The following is a 23,463-nucleotide window of genomic DNA, read 5'->3' on the forward strand; positions in this document are numbered from 1 at the left end:
AAAACATGGTTTTCAAATGTTCTTCGACGATGTGTTTTTCCTCAAAAAAAATGGAATGTGCTAAAAAAAAAAAATCCCTCGTCGCTTTAAAGCTTGGAAAACTTGAAGCATGTTTGGTGAAGCGTCGCTGTCCCGTTCTTCACATCTGCTGATTGCCCGCTTTAGCCATTCACATGTCTATAATCTGTAACCACTTTGGGGATTAGAGGGTTAATTGTTTAAAGGTGGTCTCCTGACCCACAGACAGCTTATCTGCGTCGTAGCTCAACGAGAACAATCAATCTCACCGTGCCACTTTCAACCAGTGCAAGGGGGGAAAAATACTTTCAACAACTTTCACTAATTCCACCCGGGAAGGAATAACTTCACCCGTTTCTAAAGCCGTCACCCTGCGGCGGCTTGTGACGGGTTGTTCCGGGTCTGTGTCTTCGAAACATCCTGCGGTTCACAAAGACAGTGTTCATCACGAGGGCATTGCATCACGGAGTCCGCTATACTTTACAGGAGCTAACGGTTGTGTTTCATTAAAAATAATTATGCAGCATCAGGTTGAATCGTAAAACTATTGTGTCATATAGAGAATAGTAGGATTTACGGTTACACTTTTCTCTGAAACGTTGGATATTCAGTGCTGTTTTTGTTACCACAGGGGCAGACGGATGAGTAAAATGTATTATTTGCTTGTTTCATTATATGTAGGAGGCGTCTTACTCCAAGTTACTTTTTTCATTCTGACCTTCATTCTGACCAAGTGATCTTCTTGTAAAAAAAAAGAAGAATATTGTAGATATTGCTACTGGATGCATCGAACTACAAGAGCTGTGCACGTTTTTTAGAGTCAGGTTGTAAAAAATATGTGAACTTAAGAGCCTGTGCTTCGAGCCGGTTTTCAACATCTTACAGCAACAGCATGTACAATGTGACCAGGTCCTCTCCAAGCATCTGCTGAGTGCCAAAAACAAAGATTTTAAATATTAAACATCATCTTATAGTTGGCAGCTAAGCCTAACTGTGAGTCCTTGCCGGCTGTGGCAGGAGGTTTAGGGACAAATTGAGGCTGGATGGATTGAACTTTCTGAAAGGGGGATTAAAGAAAAAGAAAAAAACACAGAACAAACTTTGAAACTGTATGATGAGTATAAAAACAAGTAGTTTTGTGTCAAGGTATTGTCTTGCTAGCTGACGGAGATTTACCTAAGTTGAGGATGAAGTTAATATCCAACTGAAACAGTTCATGAAAACACCTCTGACATCGCATTAGCTTTGGCTCCATTTCTCACAGATTCTTCCCATTTTATTTCATTTCTCCCACAGTGTCTTACCTCCACCCCCTCAAGGTGAATGACGGAAATGATGTGACGCCCACACAGAGAACTGATGATCTTTGTGTGTGTGTGTGCGTGCGTATGTGTGTGTGTGTGTGTAGGGGTTAGGCAATTAAATGAGCGTGTTATCATCACTCACACATTCAGGGACAGGTTCACTCTTTATAAAGCTCTCACCGCTCAGCGCATTACTCTGTCAATGTATGTAAATCTTTCTGCTAACTGCTGGTAGCTTTGTGTGTGTGTGAGTGTGTGTGTGTGCTGAAAACACACACACACATACACACACAATAAATCTCTCCTGGACACACACTGCTTCTCTTTCTAAAAGGGTGACATGAGAGGTGGTCCTCCTAACATCTCTATGATTGAGGTGAAGAGTAAAGCTCATAGCCAACACAGAGTGATTACATTAGTCTTCCGAAAAGATCATATCTCTTATTCACGAGACCATGAATCAAATCCGTCTTGACACTAAATGATGTGTACTTAAAAGGGACAATCCACCTTAATACAGACGACACACTGCCAACAGCTCAGCTGCTAAATTATCTCGATGAAGGTTCAAATTAGCTTGCAAAATCTTCAATGCATTTGCACACGTTTTCCTTGAAGCAGCCCGAGGCCTGCTGCAGAAAGAAGTGCATACTATCTTCAAAGACTTAAATGGGTATGACTTCAAGCTTTTAAGTTGTTAGATCAAGCAGCAAATGATGCTGTGTCAGTGAAATCATAATGCACTACAGAATGGGACTGGCAGGTCTTCAGGGGTTCCATGTAAGGGATTTAAAAGCACATATGCACGGCAATAAAATAATTATTTAGAATTAAATCCTGTCTTCTAAGCTCCAATTTCAGGAGCAATCGGTTCTTTTCATTTGACTATAGCTTGTGAAAAGAAGTTCATATTGAAGAGGAATTTTAGATTCTGTTGAATATCTTTTGTTAACTCACTATATTAGGCGATGTCGTCAACCACTGAAATTCTACCTACCAATCAAATAATTGATTGGTCGGTGTAAAAAATAAAAAATAATAGTGCAATCAATATGCACTCTAAATGGATTGCATATTTCATGCACCTAATTATTTTATAACAATAACAATACATTTCAGTTATATAGCGCTTTTCGTGGTACTCAAAAACACTTGACAAAACATTTTTGAAATCGTCATATAAGCTATACAATAAACGCAGATAAATAAAAATAAAAACAATAAGAACATGGAGCACACAATCACACATTGCAGTTCTGAAGAGTGGGTTTTGATTTGTGTTTTGAATATGTGAAGGTCAGTGCAGTCGCGGATGAGTTTGGGGAGAGAGTTCCAGAGGGAGGAGGCAGCTATGGAGAAGGCTTATACTTAAAATAGCCAACCAGCCCATATATATTTAATATAGAACGGGCCACCGGAGCCAATTTATATGTCATATGTATGTATTTGCCTATGAATGACCCTTTTTTATTATCATTCTGTCCTTCACAGCTGATTTTCCTCTGTGTGTGTGACTGAAACAACAAGCATATGATGGACCAATGGTGAGTCGTCTGGTTATTTAGTCAGCTTATCCCGAACAAACCCCCCAGTCAGGTACTTCATTAAGATAATTCATCAGCACAATGAATGTACGAGGAGGTGGACTTCATAACAATGCCAATTAGCAACACACACACACACACACACACACACACACACACACACACACGCACACAGTACTACTGCAAGTGTGTGTGTATCATCTATTATAGGTGGGTCCCAGGTGCAGCTGTGCTTCCTTAATTAAGACCCAAGGTCCATAAAGACTACAGGCTTCATGGTTTATTATATTCATAATTAACCCTTAGTCTATCTCTCTCTCTTTCTCTCCCTCTCTCTCTCTGTTTCATTTCATTCACTCTGTTAACCCCTTCTCTATCACTTAAAATCCATCTTCCACGTCCTGCTGGTTGACTGCCTCATGCTGCGACCTCGTGCCCATCTCACACACTGTCACCATTAACCCCTCGTTTGTCTTTATATCCCCGTCGCAAGTGCAATTCTTTAATTAACCAGCCTCCCTGTGTCTTTTTATTCACTCCAGCAATTAACCCCTCTTTTCTCTTCCACCCTCCCGCTTCTCCCCTCTTCATATGCTCTTTCAAATTGGGCCTATTTGTCTCGTAAACGCTCTCATTGCCATCGCCTCTCTCCTCTTCGTCTCATCCTTCCAACCCGGTACTCTCTTCATCTCTTGCGTACACCATTACTCAATTACCCCCCCTCCTCTGGATCCTGGCTAAGGGTCAACATATGTTTCAGGTCTGGATCACGTATGTATGTGCCTTTGACAAATGAAGAGTCCACGTACACACACACACAGGCACTCGTGTGCACTCTTGAGGTGTGACTCAGAAATGATTGGATTCATTAGAGAAAAGGGTGAAAGAAAGAGGTGCCTGGTAAAGGTGAAGGAAGGGGGTTAGAGGAGGCAGACGAGTGGAGGCCAAGACATTACTAAATACTAGAAGAGGACTCGGGACATGGAGCGAGAAGAGCTTTGTCCAATGAAAAAAGACCTGCGAGGGAAAAGCAGGAAGGAAGGGGACAAAGGGTGTTTATGGGTACATTGTGAGTGGATTGACAGCGAGTGTTAATCAAGATAGACAAGGTGTGAAGGGAGAACTAATTTGAACAAATAGGGGCGTTCTCGTGAGGCAGCACAAAAAGCCAGGAAGGAGTAGACGTGGAGTACAGCGGATGAGTCGAGAGAGGAGAGCGGTGTGAGTTGAGGTAGAGGATGGGTAGAGGTGAAGGTGAGCGGGAGCACTTAGGTTCATTATGGTAAGATCCCACTATTGTCTCCTCTTTATCCCGCCATGATGAGCAACCTCTCTACGTAACAGAGATAATGATGCATGAGCCAAAGCCTGGATGACCTTTCGGAGACATTTCCATTAATTGGAAAGAGAGCCGCATGTGTCTTAAAGCGCCGGCTCCATGTAATGGTTAAGGCTGTAGTAGTCGACATTTTTAGGTTATCTTGGTATTTCTCATTCTCTGATGATTACAGTATATATTCACAATTTTTTTTTTTTTAAAGATGCTTTTTCATGAAGTCCATTTTAACCCGTTTTGCTAAAATGTTCTATTTTAATGCAATAAGCTCATTGATACCCTTGATAGACGTTGTAGACTTGACGGGACTATGAATCTAGAAGAAATAAAACATATTTTAGCATGTATATACATACTTCAGTTATATATACATACTTCAGTTATGTATACATACTTCAGTTATATAGCTACTTCAGTTATATAGATACTCCAGTTATATACACACTCCAATAATATATACATACTTCAGTTATATATACATACTTCAGTTATATATACATACTTCAGTTATATACATATTTCAGTTATATAGATACTTCAGTTATATACATACTTCAGTTATATAGATACTTCAGTTATATATACATACTTCAGTTGTATAGATACTTCAGTTATATAGATACTTCAGTTATATACATACTTCAGTTATATATACATACTTTAGTTATATACATACTTCAGTTATATAGATACTTCAGTTATATAGATACTTCAGTTATATACATACTTCAGTTATATAGATACTTCAGTTATATACATACTTCAGTTATATATACACTTCAGTTATACATACATACTTCAGCTATATATACATACTTCAGTTATATACATACTTCAGTTATATATACATACTTCAGTTATATATACATACTTCAGTTATATAGATACTTCAGTTATATACATACTTCAGTTATATACATACTTCAGTTATATAGATACTTCAGTTATATAGATACTTCAGTTATATAGATACTTCAGTGATATACATACTTCAGTTATATAGATACTTCAGTTATATAGATACTTCAGTTATATAGATACTTCAGTGATATACATACTTCAGTTATATAGATACTTCAGTTATATACATACTTCAGCTATATATACATACTTCAGTTATATACATACTTCAGTTATATATACATACTTCAGTTATATAGATACTTCAGTAACATAGATACTCCAGTTATATACACACTCCAGTTATATATACATACTTCAGTTATATACATACTTCAGTTATATATACACTTCAGTTATATAGATACTTCAGTTATATATACATACTTCAGTTATATACATACTCCAGTTATATACACACTCCAGTTATATATACATACTTCAGTTATATATACACTTCAGTTATATAGATACTTCAGTTATATACGCACTCCAGTTATATATACATACTTCAGTTATATATACATACTTCAGTTATATAGATACTTCAGTTATATACATACTTCAGTTATATATACATACTTCAGTTATATAGATACTTCAGTTATATACATACTTCAGTTATATATAGATACTTCAGTTATATACATACTTCAGTTATATACATACTTCAGTTATATATACACACTTCAGTTATATAGATACTTCAGTTATATACATACTTCAGTTATATAGATACTTCAGTTATATACATACTTCAGTTATATATACACACTTCAGTTATATAGATACTTCAGTTATATATACATACTTCAGTTATATAGATACTTCAGTTATATAGATACTTCAGTTATATACATACTTGAGTTATATATACACTTCAGTTATACATACATACTTCAGCTATATATACATACTTCAGTTATATACATATTCAGTTATATATACATACTTCAGTTATATAGATACTTCAGTAATATAGATACTCCAGTTATATACACACTCCAGTTATATATACATACTTCAGTTATATATACACTTCAGTTATATAGATACTTCAGTTATATACGCACTCCAGTTATATATACATACTTCAGTTATATATACATACTTCAGTTATATAGATACTTCAGTTATATACATACTTCAGTTATATATACATACTTCAGTTATATAGATACTTCAGTTATATACATACTTCAGTTATATATAGATACTTCAGTTATATAGATACTTCAGTTATATACATACTTCAGTTATATATACACACTTCAGTTATATAGATACTTCAGTTATATACATACTTCAGTTATATATATACATACTTATATACCATGTGTTTCCTCTTTTCGATTAATTGGTAACTGAGAAGCAAGACACAAAATGCAGTTTGAACTGCACTGTGCCGATGAATTAACTGCATCAGCCCGTTTAACGTGATGAGTGTTCGTCCAAGCCTTAAAGGAATTAGTCTGATCTGCTCATATGCATGTGTGTGTGTGTGTGGGTGTGTGGGTGTGTGTGTGGGGGTGTGTGTGTGTGTGTGTGTGTTGGTGTGTGTGGGTGTCCCGTACACAAACAGACACAGAGACACAAAGAATGCGTGCGTTTAGCAGATGGCTGGTGGTTAAGAGAGTGTGAATGATAAAATCTGCCCACTATTCCATCGCCTTGTCCATTATTCCACTCCACTGCTTTTGAAGAGTGTAAGGGTGTGTGTGTGTGTGTGTGTGTGTGTGTGTGTGTGTGTCAGCAAAAGTATATTTTGTGTGGTGCATTCTGCGTGCATTTTCATCTTCATGTATCTGTGTCTAAGTGAGACAATCCACTTGTCTCGTAAATGAACAATATTAAAATCAAAACCATTAAATTAAAACATAAAAAACATCCATTTAATTGAGTTTTGCTCTATTCGGATTTTATTGTTTCTACCCATCATGTGTGGCGGGGGTTGTAAGCAATCAAACTAATGGAACATTACGAACCTATTGAAAAGGTGCCACACGGGTAATACCGTGTTACCCATCTGTGTGTGTGACCAAGTGAAACATGACATGTCCGTAACACGGTGGGCATTGAAGGTTGTGTTGGAAGTCATCGTGTGTGTAAAAGAGGAAGACGTACGGATGAAGGTGACGAGCGTCAGCAGCATTGTGATTCACTGGAATCTCTCACACACACACACACACATGCAAAGAGCTAATTTCACACACCAATAACTATACCTAAAATACACACACATGATTTAACACACACATGGTAAAATCTGCATTAGAGTTTACTGCCAAATAAGATTTAAGAGCATTAAAGGCACACGGTATCATGGTTATTATTTGATCTTTCATAAAGGGTCTCCGTTCAGCCCCTGATCCTGAGCATATACCCTTTTACCCTCTCAAAAACACAGATGAGGATATTCATTCCACAGACTGACATCGTAGATCAATGCTAAAGATATTACCCGGTAGGTCGTACATCACTGAATCACATACATACGTACATACATGTGCACGTATAGTAAAGGGAGCTCTGTTGTCTGTCTGCGTAGACTGATATATGTGTCAGTGTACTGCAATTTACCAATGAGGTCTTAGCCTTATCAAATATAAGTCACAATTTGGCTGATTACTGATATCTCCGCTCCTGGAGAAAGATACGGTTTATGGTCCCTCTACCCTTCTCAAGGACTACCAGATGCTGCTCACACACACAGGAGAGGAGCCATCAATGACAACAAACACATATGATTACTATATAATGAAAAATGTCAGGCTGCATAAAGAGAATGACAAAGAAATGATTGAGTCACACGTAGGCCTTCAGTGGACAGGCAGAAGATTGTATGGCTCCTTTGCCCTTTCTGAAGGACTACAAGAAGCAAGTTCACACATTCATACATGATAGTGTCCGTCCAACGACTGGAGAGCCTGACAACAGTGCACACACACACACACACACACACACACACACACACACACACACACACACACACAAGTTAGTTGATTTCAATATAGTGGAAGGGGAAAATAGACCAATACATGTAAATAATAATTCACAGACCCGTTGCCCCGTAAGGCTTCACCACAAGAAACCAGTGGAACGTATACCGTTCTTTCTACTTGTGCATGTGCACATACACACACGCACACACACACACACACACACACACACACACACACACCAAGATACCCAAAAGAAACCAGTGCAATGTGTGAAAGCAATAAGCAGCACTGCTTTCTTTAGTGGAGGGTCAATATTATTCTCGCCAGTTGGCCACTTCGTATGGAGGGATGAGAGGGCAAAGGTGGCTGGAATTCAGTTTGTATTACACGACTATACAGCGTGTATAAGTGTGTGTGTGTGTGTGTGTGTGTGTGTGTGTGTGTGTGTGTGTGTGTGTGTGTGTGTGTGTGTGTGTGTGTGTTAGAAACACATGGGTGCGTATATTTGTCCTTCCTGTTCATTCACTTAACCTTTGCAAGGTGACATCACACAGACAGAAACACATGTCTGAACTCCGTTGCCCTGTAAGATCTATTGATAAATATGATTAGGACAAGCTGGGGAAACAGCAGGAAGACTAGACAATGTTTCTTTATTCCGTATCCATGGGTCTTAAAAGTTTAAATCGACTAAATGTCAGGACAAAAAGGACTTTTAAAGAAAAGCAGGATGCCTAGATGACAGTTCTCTTTTCTCGCCCCGGCGGTATTTTACAACTCGAATTAGTTTCCGGCTGGTGGTCAGATAAGCACCACTACCAGACATATTGGAACCTGCAGGTGATTGACATGTTTTTCCATTGGTTAAAACAATCTAACCTACGATCTATAACCATAGCAAAGTAAAAGGTGCAGGCCAAGCAAAACATCAACAGAAAAAAACACTTCTTGAATAGAAAAGCGTTTCATTAGATTGACTGAGTCCGAGGTCAATCCCAGTCAACCCCGGGAGCGAGAGATAACAGAGTAGCCACTTGGAGGGAAAAGAATCAGGTGATGGAGGAACCTCCAGCGGTCTGTGAAGACGTGCATAAAGAAGGGCACGAAGGGCAGACTTCAGATAGATGGTGAAACCGTAATGCCAAATATTTGTTCTTGGTTTAACATAAAAAAAGGCAAAAGGTTTCACCTGAATTGGAGATTAATTCTGAAATGCATCAAGCAGTCTGCCGGCGTAGCAGCGGCTGAGTTTCAGAAACGTCCATTACTGTGTGTACTTGTAGTCTCGTTAGCTATTAGCCAAACGCGCCGTACAAAACAATAAAAGTGAGGCAATTATCAACCAGTGAGCGAGGAGTCAGAGGGCAGTCAATGGCCGTATGAAATAGGCAATTAAAGGTGTTTTCAGAAGGTGTGAGTCATGCAGCAATTACTGGCTAGCCAAAATATAATAAAGTTTGCTGCAGCGCAATGCAAGATTTGCTGTGGACAACACAGAGTTGCACACCATCTCCATCCATCCCTCACTCACTCACTTTCTCCTTCCCTCCCTCTCTTACGCGGCCAATCATAGGATTATGAGATGAATAATACTTCATGTTTATGTGATTATTAAGATCAACACATTGGTTGGAGGTGAACAATGAGATTCGGTGGATGCCTGTCTGCTTGGTTTACGTCTCAGGTTTTTGTTAAATTGCCGGGGATTTGAATGTCGGGATTAAATGCACACTGTGTCAGGGGCCACCCACACACATTGCTGCTCCTCAATATGTCTGCGTGTTTTCCTAATCCCTTTCAAGTCTCATTGTTTTAATCTGGGTCATGGTTCAATTAATGTCGACGTGTTAACCAGGAACACACACACACACACATACAATGATATAAGAACCTTATCATCAACTGCCTTAATGCACAAATACATAACTTACACAGAAAGCTGTCCATAAGAATCCAATCAAATACTGTCTGGTGTCTATTGTCTTCATTATCTTGTCAGACCAGAATAAGCAGCTATAAATAATCACATTAAAACTGCATCATCTGTACCAATCAATGCTTTAAATACAGCTTTGTGTGTGTGTGTGTGTGTGTGTGTGTGTGTGTGTGTGTGTGTGTGTGTGTGTGTGTGTGTGTGTGTGTGTGTGTGTGTGTGTGGATATATATACTCCAGAGACTTAATGTACATGCCATTTATGATGAAAACTGTAGAAGAGAATTATGGGGCATTACACATAATAACCCTTCCAGCTGGGTCATAATTGCCTCATTCTGACTGGCTGGTGTTTTGCTCCTCGAAATGACAGAGCTAAGCTGGTGAGAAGGGGAAAGGGGGAAGAAAAAAAAGATGGAAAGGGAAAGGGAATGGGGAAAAAGAGAGAGGGAAGGAGACAGGGTAAAGAGGACAGACGTGTCCACTAGTGTGAGGGCTGGATGAAGAGTTGAGGAGTAGGGATGGGTATTGTTTGGTTTTTTTCCGATACCGGTGCTAAACCGATACTTTTAAAACGATACCGGTGCCTAAACGGTGCCTGAACCGATACTTTTTTATTGCAAAGGCAATTTTTTTTCTTCAAATTGAACAATATTATTAACTGTTTTAAGTATACTATAGATATAAATAAATAAGTACATACAAAACACACTTCAAACTACAGCTTCAAACCTTTTAACTTCAAACTATAAAAATATATATTTAAAAAAAGAACAGACACAAGCATCAGGTGTTCTGATGGGATCGTGTGCAACAGAACTCAGACACTGTTGGATCCTAAAACTGCTGCTTTACTGGACTACACGTCATCATTAATATCAACTGGAGAGATTTGTTCCATCAAGCCGAGGACGGACGTTCAAAAGCTCGTGCTCGTGTCTGCAGCAATCTCTGTGTGAGCGCTGGAAGCCCCGCCCCCTCGAGCCCCGCTCTGCATGCAGGCGGACAGAGAGCAGGGCAGCGAGTGTGCTCTGATCCGCGCTATTTTAATAATCGTTTTTAGCGTGCGGGCACCGCGCTACCTTTAGTATCTATATACCGTGCAACTTTACAGAGTAGTGTAAAGAAAAAAAGGATTCAAATCGGCTCAGGCACCGGAAGGAAGCACCGAAATTTGCGTTGCTTTTCGGTCCGGTAGGTACCGGACGTGTTCTCGGTACACAACCCTATTGAGGAGGAGGAGCAGGAGGAGGAGGAGGAGAAGGAGAAGGAGGAGGAGACACTAGCAGGCTAAGAGAGTCTGTAAAACAGAAGGTTAAAGAGAGCAAGAGATATCCAAACACAACCCATGCCATATTTGAATAACGTCACATGCTCTTCACGTGCAGGGAAAGCCACAACTAAGTGACTACTGTTCACACAATACAAGCTCTCAGTGCCGTTCACTTGCTCTGCATTGGTGGCTCTTCTGGTACATTGAATACAATCAAGTCCTTCCAAACCTCCACCTGTGCTTTCCTTGTGTTTCCTTCTTCTTTGTTATTACTAATCCCCATTACCTCTATCGCTACCGCTATTCTTGCAAACCAGTATTCATTCAACCCATTCATTCGTCTCCAGAAGATATATCCAAGTTCATGCTGACAGACGGAGTCACTATTTTAACAACGCATGTGAATTATATTATCTCCTGTATGACTCTGAATTCCATATCCCCCCTCCACCTCCCGTATCTACAGGCTACAAACAAAGACATAGAGATATGACACGATACACTTGCACGAAACATTAAATTAATCTGCTATGCTACTTTAAAAACTGTATGTGGAGTTAAAATATGTGTTTTCGACTCAGCAGAGCTAATAGCCCCACAGTTAATTGCCTTATGAAAAGTTAAACTCAAATGATCGGCAATGATGAATGTCCACGATTATATTCCAGCTCCGCTGTAGATGCTAATACGACTTCACACAATCATTGATGACAGCAAGCCATCTGTAAATGATGCAACACTTTACATTAGCTCGGCCAAATTACTTTTGCATGTGTGTTTATGTCTGTGTAGGTGCACGTCCAAATAGATTATGCAGCAGCCCGACATGATCGTTTCTCACTCACACTTTGCGAAATGAACATTTTTTGCAAGAACCTTAATTGATTCATTTGTATCCAGAACTATCGCGTCTGGCAAATATAGCATTAATGCGCGTGCATGCTATAAGTTACAAAAGGCAGCTCTGAGACCGAAAGACAGACACAAATGATCAAGCAGCAGCTTGTGGTATTTACCAGCGTTCAGCAGAGTTCGCATGATCATGGTAATGGAAAACTGCAGAATTAGAGAGCACAGAAGGGAGGGAAGGGCCCGCTGATAACCGGAAACCTGCTCCGAATAATTTCCTCGTTGTCAGAGATTTTGCTACTTTGCTAATGATTCTGGTATGGTAGTGACCTTTAATTATCCTAATTATTTTGGTTTAACTGGTGGTGAAAGCATTTCAAAGTAGGATTAGAGTTGTTAGAGGAGGTAAAGAGGTTTTCTTTTTCTTAATCAAATAAAAGAGAATAAACATGTCCACAAAGGTCTGGCCCATCTCCGACCTTTGATTTGCATGCAGGCTCGAATAAGACGAGAAAATGGGGAAACACAAGCAGAAGAGACAAAGTCAGCTTTATCTGAACGCAGGTGATGTTTCACTTCCTCCGCCGAGAAACCTTTCCTCAGCCTGCGCTGCTGGTATTACTTCTTGACCTCCTGTTTCTGAGAATAAAACAAAGGATCTCTTCCTCTTTTACAAAGTATAAAGTGTATCTCCCTTGCACATTTTAAACCCCTTCTAAATGTGTCGCCGCGCTGCCAACACAGCAGACGCACGCCGGTATGAACGCCAGTCTGTCTGCTAGCCTGTCTCCCCCATGCTCCTCCCCCTGCTACTACCCTGCCGCCCCCGATGGCGGGGCAAAATGTGCCAAGAAAACAGAAAGGAAATCAGACAGAAAGAAAGTTCAAGAAAAAAAGAGAAAATTAGAGCATTATTTAAATAGTAATGAAGCTGAGAGATGAACTCTTGGCCTGATTGTCTTCTCCGGCAAAATGCTTTTGGCTGACTGGAAAACCAATACATACACCCGTGGGTGCAAATACACACAAACACACACACACACACACACACACAATTTACTCCCCACTGAGTTGGCTTGAGTCCACCAACTGTCCATCTCAACGTATCCAAGTCTAACTGTTTAAGGTTGTTTCATCTCATCAGCAAGCCAGACAGTATAATCGCCAGACATCCTTCAAGTTACATCAATTCAAAGTGCATTTTAACAGGATTAACAAGGCAGTTTACCAACGGTTTTCCAGAAAAGTGCACTATTGCGGCATTGTAGACCTTATTGAAGCACATTAATCGGAGGAGGTGCCCACCGGAGAACTCCAAGAACACCGGAGATCTCACAAGCCCTTCCTATCTTCTGATCGTGTCAGGTTTCTGTGCTAATAAACTAATCTGAGACAAGGAAACAGATTAAGGACACGAGAAGGTCCCCAATGCAGTTCAGGGTCAGCTGTTGAAAACTGAAAAGAAAATATAACCCGGCCTTGTTTTCCTCCCTCTCCTAATACCGATTCCAATACCTCAACGCAGGGTATCAGAATCAGTTTTTTTAACTACAGAGATCCATGTTGAACTATAGAAAAAAGTTGGATCCTGCATCATAGACACTGATATTGTGGGAGAGGAGCAATGGAAAAAAGCCTTTGAGTAAAGTGAAGCACATCCGCTCATGAATATAACCATTTTGCTCGAAGCAGAACAAATAGAGGCTAATAGTATCTGAATGAGGATGCAATATAATCAAACCATTTGCCACGTTCTGTGTATGTGTGTGTGTAGCTATCAATAGGATAAATAATGATTGGCACAATTATCCATGATTAAAGCGCTGCTCATGGAGAGCCGCCCTATTTCCAGGCTAGCTTGTGTTCAAATAGTCTTTCAAAGGGTTTCCAAATAGGTCAAACACGGTAATGTATCATTGGTATCCAGGATTACAGGTTTATTACGTCTTAACCATGGGATCATATTGTGTTACAAATGTATTGTCCAAATTAACGATTTGAAGGTGTCTGTCAGTCTGTGTTAAAGTCTTCAAAAGACAAAGATTCAAGTGTGTGTATACAAATGCACATTCTGCACACTAATAAAGTCAGAGAATGCATCGTGTGCATCAGCAACCAGAGAAAAAAAAAGGAACTGTAAATGGATGTATGCAGTGATCCTGTGTGTGCATGTTTTTTTTTTTAGTTTTTTTTTTTACAAAAGCAGGCACTTCCAGACAACAAATATAAGTTGCTGCACAGAAAAACATGGAAAAGATGGCAAACAAATAGATTCTGCACACAAGATAATGCTCCCATGAAAATATAATGAGATACCACCAAGAAACCTTTGGAGCGTCAATTCCTCAGACAAAGAGTTAGTTTAAACGGTTTCCGTGCACGCAGTGTGGGTGCATGTGTTAATAATTTAATAATTAATATCACACAAGGCAACAGTGTTACCCTCTCCCTCTCTCTCTCTCTCGCTCTCTCTCCATTACCAGCTAACATTTGAATCCACCCCTGGTCTCTGTGAGGCAGTTTCTGCAATACCTACACGATGGGAAAAAGACATTAGGAATCACACTTCCTGATAAATACGCTGCTGACGGGAGTCCATACGCCCTGCTTACTTTTCATTTTCTTTGGCACGAAGCTCTGGCAAAATAATCTACAGGAAAACTTTCACAGGGGCAGTATACCGGTATCCTGTTATTATTCTAAAAATACTGTGTCACAATTCTTTGGACGTAACGCCCAGCACTATTGCACACCACACTTTTGAAAGGTGTATGTTTTTATGATTGTAATAAATGGCTTTATTGGCCTTCTGCTGTAGCTCTGTGTGTAGATAATTCATGGCAGCAATACACTACTTGTGTGGCAGATATCAAACCTCTTGCACAACAAACACATTGTCAAAGTTGCGTGACAATGCCATTTTGCATTTTGTTTGCATTATACTGTTCTATTGATAATATACATTGTTCTGCCTATCCAAGATATACAGATATAGAGAGATGCCAAGTATATAGACACATACTGATATGCACTTCCCCCCAGTTGCTCCATAAATATTACTCAAACATTCATATATTTGAGCCCTCTCTCTCAAATGCATCTCTTGAGTATATTTCAGCCATGGATTTTTTTTTAAACTGTATTTCTGACCTCTGTCTTCAGCACACCTAAAAAATCTTCTCTGTTTTCTTTGTGGTTATAGCCGGCAGTCTGAGTCTGGCTACAGTAAAACACTCATCTGGGATTAGGAGCCATTTATTCATCTCAGCTCAGTAATACTATGAGAGCCTCGCTCCAGAATCCAATGAATATTTCACACTTTCATTTCATATGCAATCTCTGGTGCTCAGAAGTGTATATTGCTGGGTATCATACTATACGTTTCACTTCGGTGTGTGTGTGTGTGTGTCTTTGTGTGTCTCACCATATGTGTGTTTTGATGCATTAGTGTGTGACACATTATTTGATCCCCGTATTGAAATGTGCATGTGCTTGTTTTTGTATTTTGGTTTCTGTGCCGCAAAGGTATTTTTTTGTGCAACTTGCCCGCATTTGGAAGGACATTAAGAAAAAGCCTCACTGTCATGTGTGAGTGAGTATGACGAGGGAGAGCTCAGGAAATAGTTGAGACTAAAAAGTAAAAAAGGTTGTCAATAAATAGCGTATGCATCCTTGAGGGGTCCTCACAAACACATCATAATAACTCAAACCTCCATACAGAAACCTGCTAAACCAGCTTTACTTCTGGATCTACTATTTAAATGACCCAGTGCTTATCCAGGAAATACTTCTCCCTTTTAACTCAAAGCTTCCTCAACACATTTTCACTGTTAAATGCGCTTTAAGCTGGTGCCCGAGAGCACGTTGGTAGTTTCGCAGTTTCCTCATTAGAAGCCTATTAAAAGGTAGCGAAAGCCACAGAAAGGATGGTATGTGACAACTAGCAACCAGCTAGCAACAGGCTGACATACTAATCAACTGGGAAAAAGTCAGGCCCGAGGGAACGGGGACGCTTAATTTAATGACATGCGTACTGAAGTGCGTTTGGATGGTAATGCCTTCACTCACATTTGCATCTAATTGTGATTCACATTGGATCGGGATTGGAAGGGGAAGAAACTAATAGAGATCGATCTGATATAAATAGAATACATACTGACTCTAATAGCTGGATGGATTGTGGGGTGACAATAAACCAATCTGGTGTCGGATGCCATTATTTTAATAATAAATAACAATTCAGTATATTTATTAAATATATGTATTAATTTATTACATTTTGTTTTCCAAAGTTAGGAAAGCAAAGCTGTGTTGAAGTCAAGCCTGTTCCACACAGCGAGGCATTCGGCGTATTAATTGAACACCGGTATGGAATCTGTCTCTCGGTATCGGCCGATACCCAAAGCACAGGTATCGGGAAAAGTTGTATCGGCGATCTCTAATTAAAATAATTTTCTCATCTTAAAATTAGCTCTGTCGCAGCGTTTCCTAGAGTATTAAACTGATTTATTTTCTTTGTGCATACGGGATGAAGATTGAGATTATCTCTCTCTCTCTCTGCACGTTTACCGTGCGCTCCTTTAGCCTTTAAGTTATTCTTTTTCAGACTTTCTATATTAAAAGAGATACAAAAACATGAGTAAGTCCGCCCTAGTAAGAATGCAGTCGAGACCTTTGCATAAAAGGTGAGCACGGTTCTCATTCAGACGTGAGCCCGACATGTGAAATTGCCATCACATGAAGGTATGAATGTCTAAAAAGGGCTATAAATAGCTTTGGCATTCGGGGATTGTGAGGAGAAAGAAGTGTGCATGCCACAGACAATATGGTTTCCGTTCCATTGTGGAAGTTTCAAGTGGCACAGGGCAAGTGACAACTAGCTAACAGCAGGACCAGCGTATGCTGCTCTCTACAAAACCATGGCAACAGGCTCTCATAATAATAATCCCCCAGGTCAGTAGCTGGTCTCCTGACTCTGTTATTGCTCCTGTCACTGAATGATATGGCCCCCGGGCTGCGGCTTAGCATGTCATGTAACTCCCCCGACCAACTTTGAGACGTTGGAGCTCATTTCTATTTCTATACTGTAAAATAGTTCACGTAATTCAAATTGCTACAGCAAGTCTGTGTTCGCCTGAAAGAAAATACACTGTTTATAACACTAGATTAGATATTTTTTTCATTTAGCTATATTCACATGAACAAAATTGTCTTCATCACAAGATCTAAAAAACAGGATTTGAACCACAAGGATGAATATTTAGACGTGCACAGCGGCATTAGTCCTATTTAGAGAGAGAGAGAAATAGAGTGATTTAAGTTCTTCCCAAAGGTCCTTGCATCCCTGAGAGAAATTGCCAACCAATGCAACTTTGTTCTTAATTAGTTCATAAAATCTCCAACAAATCCTGCAGTATTTATACATGCTTAGAGGCATGCAGTATGAGCCGAGGACAGGAGCATACACTGTGCATTACATTTGCTCGCCAGTAGGTTTCTTCAGGTTTTTTTAAGCTGTGAACTAAATTAAAAATGCAGTCCAGCATAGGACACGGGCTCATTAAATAATGTTGATACTGTTTTAATATGCCGAGCCACCAAGAGAAGTTTCCAGATTAATTTAAGGTCCCATGTCATGGTTCAAAAAGCTCTTAATCTCCGCCATTCATCACCTTCTAATAATGCCGGAGTCTATGTGACAGTATGAAAAAACCTCGACTTTCCAAAGGGGAAAATGAAAAATGACACATTCCTCGGGGGGGAAATAAGAAAAACGGGATATATGGATTGAGTTTGCGAAGTCTCCAAAAGTGAATTGCTAATAAGACTGCCTAACGCTGAAGGCAAGTTAAAACCTTTTCCCTTTGAATTTTGCTTGTGAGGCAATATTCTATCCAAGAGAGTGGCTTATAGGCCACTGCAGCTCAATACCCAGTGTGAACACACACACACACTTCAGGCACAGATACCTGCTCAAACATCCGCACAAGCACGTACACCTTTGCGAGAGCACAGTGTTATGTGACTTATTCATGGTTATAATTCAAAAAGATTATATGCATTATAGGAGAGGTATCAAAAAGGGTCGAGGGATGGAGATGGTTGACCTAAAAACAGTGATTGTGTAGATCTTTGTTGGAAACAAGAGCTGTCCGGCACGTCTTTGGTTAGTCACATGCATGTCTGTGTCCACTCAGGAAATAGGCCGTTGTGTTTGCTACCAGTCAAATAACCGAGAATATACACGTTACACAGCTGTTTGTGGTTCACTTAAAAGTCACATAAGACCACTGATGACTTCACAATGTGTGTTTATATATTAAAAGGAACTCTTTGATGACTTTATCAAATTAAAAGCAGGAGCGAACACAAAACGTGAGCTTCTTATTGAGAGGCTCTCACCTTGTCCTTGTCGTCCACCAGATCACAGAGGATGTCATCGGGGTCCAGAATCCCCCCGTCGCAGTATTCAACATGGTGAGTCCGAACCAGGAAATCTCCCTCCTATAACGAAGAACATGACAAACGTAAATCAGCAACTCGGTGTGTGAATGATACCTGTGGACCACAGTGTATGTTACAGAGTTTCTGACCATCGTTGGAATAAATAAAGCCACAAGTACAGAGGTTTCAATACTAACATTTATAATTTAATTGAACACCAATGGTTGATAAAAGTCATTGTGAATTGATAAAACTAATGTGTGTGTAACATGCTGTCCATCAGGAATAAGCACATTATTCAGAGTAGTGCAAGACCCCAAAATCCCCTCAGCAACCTCACTTAGTCTATTCACGTTTAATATTCCATCCTTTACATTAAAATCCACATTAAGCAGTAGGGCGTCTTATTACTTTCTCAATATGTTGCAAAGTAACTCACTGAACGAGGGTATGCAACAGGGAGTGACAATCAAAAACACAAAAGTAGTTTTATTGTTTTTATTTCTATTTTTGCTTTTATTTCTATTTTCAAACCACAATAATAGTCCATTTATACCAAACTAATGCTCAGGGCAGAAGGCTTCCCCTACTGGACTGGTCACCAGCTCCTCCTTTATGTACGGCCTGCCTCTCCCTGTTCAACTCCACCTCCCAATTCTGCTCTCGCCTTTGTTTCTTTCGCTCCTCTTACATCCTCCACATCTTTCCCTAGGTGCCTTGTACAGATTACAGCCTGGCCCTTTCTCCGCTGTGTTGGGTCTGTGATTAATGACATCGACAGTGCACCGGACAGCTGACTACATAGAGCCGGTTGTTGAACAACGTATTGAGACAACACACACACACACACACATATATATATACGGGTACACAAGCAAGAGGGAAACCACAAGCAGCCTAAGGAAAGGTATGACTCAACCCGTTACGGGGTGCTGCTCCATTAAATCACTCTTTCAGGATCAGGTGCTTGTCAATGCTTTTCAAACGCTCCCATCAGGGAGAGGGTGAGAAAGAGGGAGACACGCTGTGTCCCTGGATGTCCCGAGAGTCTCAATGCCAATACCAGATCCCTCACTAAAATCGAACTCTGCATCAAAAAACTTGATGGCGTAAATGAGTTTCCTTGTACATTTATTAATGAGATTTGGTTCGTGTCAGATCTGTTTTAAATACATATAACCAAAACCAGCAGAAGAAATAAAAAGTGTTTTTCCATAACCAGATGGGACAGTTTGATGGTACTTGTTCGTATTAGGGGTTTTGGACATGTAACTTAGCTGTGTTCATGAAGGCTAGAGGGCACAGACATGTTTTGAATTAACTCCTTTCACTGCTGAATGCTTAATGACTTTCTTTCAGAAGTAAAATAATGTTATGTCACACGGTTGTCCCCCAAAAACAGAAACAGCATTTTATACAAATAACATTTTAAAATGCACTTAGTGAGCGTAGTAAGGCTTGCAGCAGTAAAGTTATTGCCTGCCACACCTGTTCAATAGTAAAGCCACTGCTATTTACCAGACTTCAATCATGCCGTCCGTCATTGATAAGTGCAGCGACATATGGTCGACTTGTTCATGTGTTACATGAGAAAAATGAACTGGCACCTGATGCAAGTTGATATATGCAAGAAATGTACAAACATGGCTGTTTTGTTCCTTAAGATAAAGTCTTTATTCCAAGTTAAATTTAGCCTGGGTTCATATAAAAAATGTCAATGGCTTTTTAACCATCCCTGTTACACAATCCTCTGCCACTGTGGCTGTTTATACTGTTAAATTGTCTCTCCCTCCCTCCCTCCCCCTCCCCTCCTCCCTCCTCCCTGATGGGATTCATTGTACGACTCCATTGTAACACTGACTTGGCTGACACCCAGGCCACATGTATGAGAGAGAGGGAGAGAAAGAGAGATGTTCAACACTGTGTTTACATTGTTTTAATGTCTCTTTTGTTTATCTTCCTTGAGCACTATCAATCAGGGTTTGGGGGCATATTAACTCGGGGACAAGACACATGAATGTTGTTGTTTTTATGATTACTCGGGAATATTTCAGTGCCAAAGTGTCACGTAAAATTAGTTTGTATCTCTTCTGCCCTCGGCTTTGCACATAACATCTCACAAAGACTTGTGTTTTTATTACCCCTCGGGCTTCAGAATGAGTCCCAAGAGTGTGAGATTTTGTCTTTACTGGTTTGAAGGTAAGCACTCGATCCATCATCCCCACACAAACAGTGAGTCACTGCACGAGCAACGTAGCAAACTCCGCCTCGACAGTTAGACGTCCTTACCTAACAATTTCCATTGGCTTGCTAACAGTCAAATATTACTTCCCAGCTAAAATTCTATCAAGCAAACTCATAAGCTAGTCTTTAATGTCAACAAAGCCCACTCTGGTCATCGACTCCTCAACTTAAATTGCCCTGTGGGCCCCTAGTGACCCCGCAGTACAGTTCATATTGTGCCTTCGAGGTGCTTGGTCCCAAAATAATTAGCAGTTCATCAAACCAACAACAAGCCATTTGACACATCGTAAACATGGAGCTTTTGGGGACCCTGGGGATCTGGGGCCTCGGGGCAGTTTGCCATCTTAGTGTGGTTAGCAATCTAGTCCAGAAAAATGCCTTTACAGTAAATCTCTTTTTTCTTTCTTTTCTTCTATTTTTGTGCTGAATTGGTCAATGGAAACAATTTGATCATGTGATGCCATACAATCACAAAAGCAAAAGGAGCTTACTTTTCTCCATTTCATGTCAATACAAGCCTTTGAGACTAGAAATACATAACATTGCTGGCTGAATTCATCTGGTAAAGCCGTGTTTTATTTTGTGTTACTTTTAGCTTAGTTCAGACATGGCAACCCATTTACAGAAAGAGCTGTGGGCCTGCGCCATATTTGGCACCTGGTGCGGCGAGCAGTGCTGTTAGTCTGACTAAATCACTTTACATTTTTGCATTAATTGTTATCAACATTTTCAAAATATATGTAAATACATTTAAAATGGTCACATACTAAAAAAAAATATACATGCATAAATTACAGAAGGAAAAACAGGAGTAAATGTGATAGAATGATTTTGCAGGACACAAACATCCAACAGCCTCATTTCTTTGGTGACCTGCTGTTGTTTTTAGGTCAACAACCGCCTTTGATCTCTGGTTACAGTAAAGCAAGCGGCGCTAAGACAACAAGAGATGGAGAGGCTGAGAGATAAGTGCTGCACTGATCTAATCTGATATTCAGGGGGAGTGCATCGATAATGTGTTACATCCCTGTGCCTCCAAGTCTGGCAGTTTAAAAACCTAGAGGGACACTCAGATATTGTAGGACTGAAGATAAGAGTCGTAAACACCCTGATCTAATCTCAAAATCAGGGGGATTAGCACTTAATACAGTGTTTTGCCTGATACCATTACAGATAATCTTGGGCAATTTTAGGTATTTATCTCTCAGGACACGGTCTAGAAATTATGATTAGGTTGTAGTAAAATCCCACCCGAGTTAAAACAGTACGTAGATAATACAGTGTTGTCAGGTGTGTTCTCCCTGCACACACACACACACACACACACACACACTCTCTTTATCTCTGAACAGTAAGCCCTTCTAGTCTGCCAGTTAACTCACGAGTTTGGTATGCACGCTGTTCAAAACTGAAGGCCGTGCAAAGAAGTGGACTCAGGTACAAAACATCAACTTTGAAGGTCATGCCGTCTACACAAAATGTGAAAGACATCTGCTCCAAATGCAACAAGTTGAGTCTGCTGTGGCAGTTCACAGACAACTCCAGAGAAAAGGCGACAATTACAATAAGAAGGCCCTACGGGGCAAAACGCTGAGGTCTGGTTTTATCACAGTTTTCTCAGAAATGTAAAGTATTGTTGCTACAAAGCACTTTTTTGTAAATGCAGTGAGTACTGATTTAGCATCAAATAGAGTGCTGCAGGGACAATACATTTTTCTAAGTCAAGCTAAGTGGTGTTTTTACAAATCATAAATGGGTTACTAACTGACTAACTGTCGTAGAACAACATGTTAAGACCTTGTGTTAACTAGGATCCTTATTTCAGGCATCCAAAAACTCTTTTCCCAGGCTTTAGAATCATTCCTGCAGCCCTCTGTGAGTTGAATTGTCTTTTGGGCCATCTTGTGACCTCGCAGTAACAAATCTTGTCTTCTGTGAAAAGCAAAGCAAGATAATTACTGGTGGAAATGTCACGGACACCATTATTTACCATGTAAACATTCCACATTGAAGCTGGTTCTTCACTCATTTCATTAGGGGAAACAAGGTACACCTAGATGGGTTGAAATTAAGATTTCATTAGCGCCATTACGACTAGTCGGAATACATATTTGGTCGTGTTCATTTTTGTTTTTTTAACTGTGGTGAGCAGCCATTTCCTGAGAACTAATCGAGCATGTCAAACAGTACAATAGCGAACGAGGAAGACCTGTATACGAGTGCATTCATTCCAGTAAATGAATGATCCAGCTACGGGGCAAGCTTGTCAGGATAATTTGGGAAAGCATGTGTGCCATTACACCCAACATAAATTGGAGCGTAGAATAGAAAAGACTAGAATAGGTGTCCGTCTGGATCAACACATTCCTGCGGTTTGTCCGCAAAGAAAGCGGCACGCGTCTCCTCGTCTCCTCCCGCCCTCTCAGAAATAATTGCCTGTGCTCTGGCAGAGGTCCAGGATGTTGTATGATTTTATCAGCTTGTTTGGCCACGCCTCATCAGCATTCCTGCCCTGGCTAATGAAACTACAGCACACACACACATAGCCAGGAACCCTTTCCTACACATCTATCTTATATGTGTGAGTGTAAGCATGTACATGCGTACGTACACATCCCGCCATCAGCTTACAAAAGGTTTGAGTTTGTTTCTTTGTGGCCATATTTCAACCACAGA

The 23,463-nt window shown here is 40.1% G+C and overlaps 1 protein-coding gene across 1 annotated transcript in view; it reads right to left on the minus strand.

The window, feature by feature from the left end:
* LOC306748159 (partitioning defective 3 homolog B-like) overlaps window positions 1-23,463 on the minus strand; it is a gene marked incomplete at both ends in the record, with an annotated part of 181,009 nt that overhangs the window by 152,879 nt on the left and 4,667 nt on the right. Inside the window, one exon of the mRNA XM_079231291.1 lies at window positions 18,502-18,603. Within this exon, the coding sequence (XP_079087417.1) occupies window positions 18,502-18,603 (102 nt within the window). The remainder of the gene's footprint in view (window positions 1-18,501; window positions 18,604-23,463) is intronic.

The sequence above is a fragment of the Taurulus bubalis genome (assembly GCF_910589615.1).
Source record: "Taurulus bubalis genome assembly, chromosome: 15".
Taxonomy (NCBI): Eukaryota; Metazoa; Chordata; class Actinopteri; order Perciformes; family Cottidae; genus Taurulus; species Taurulus bubalis.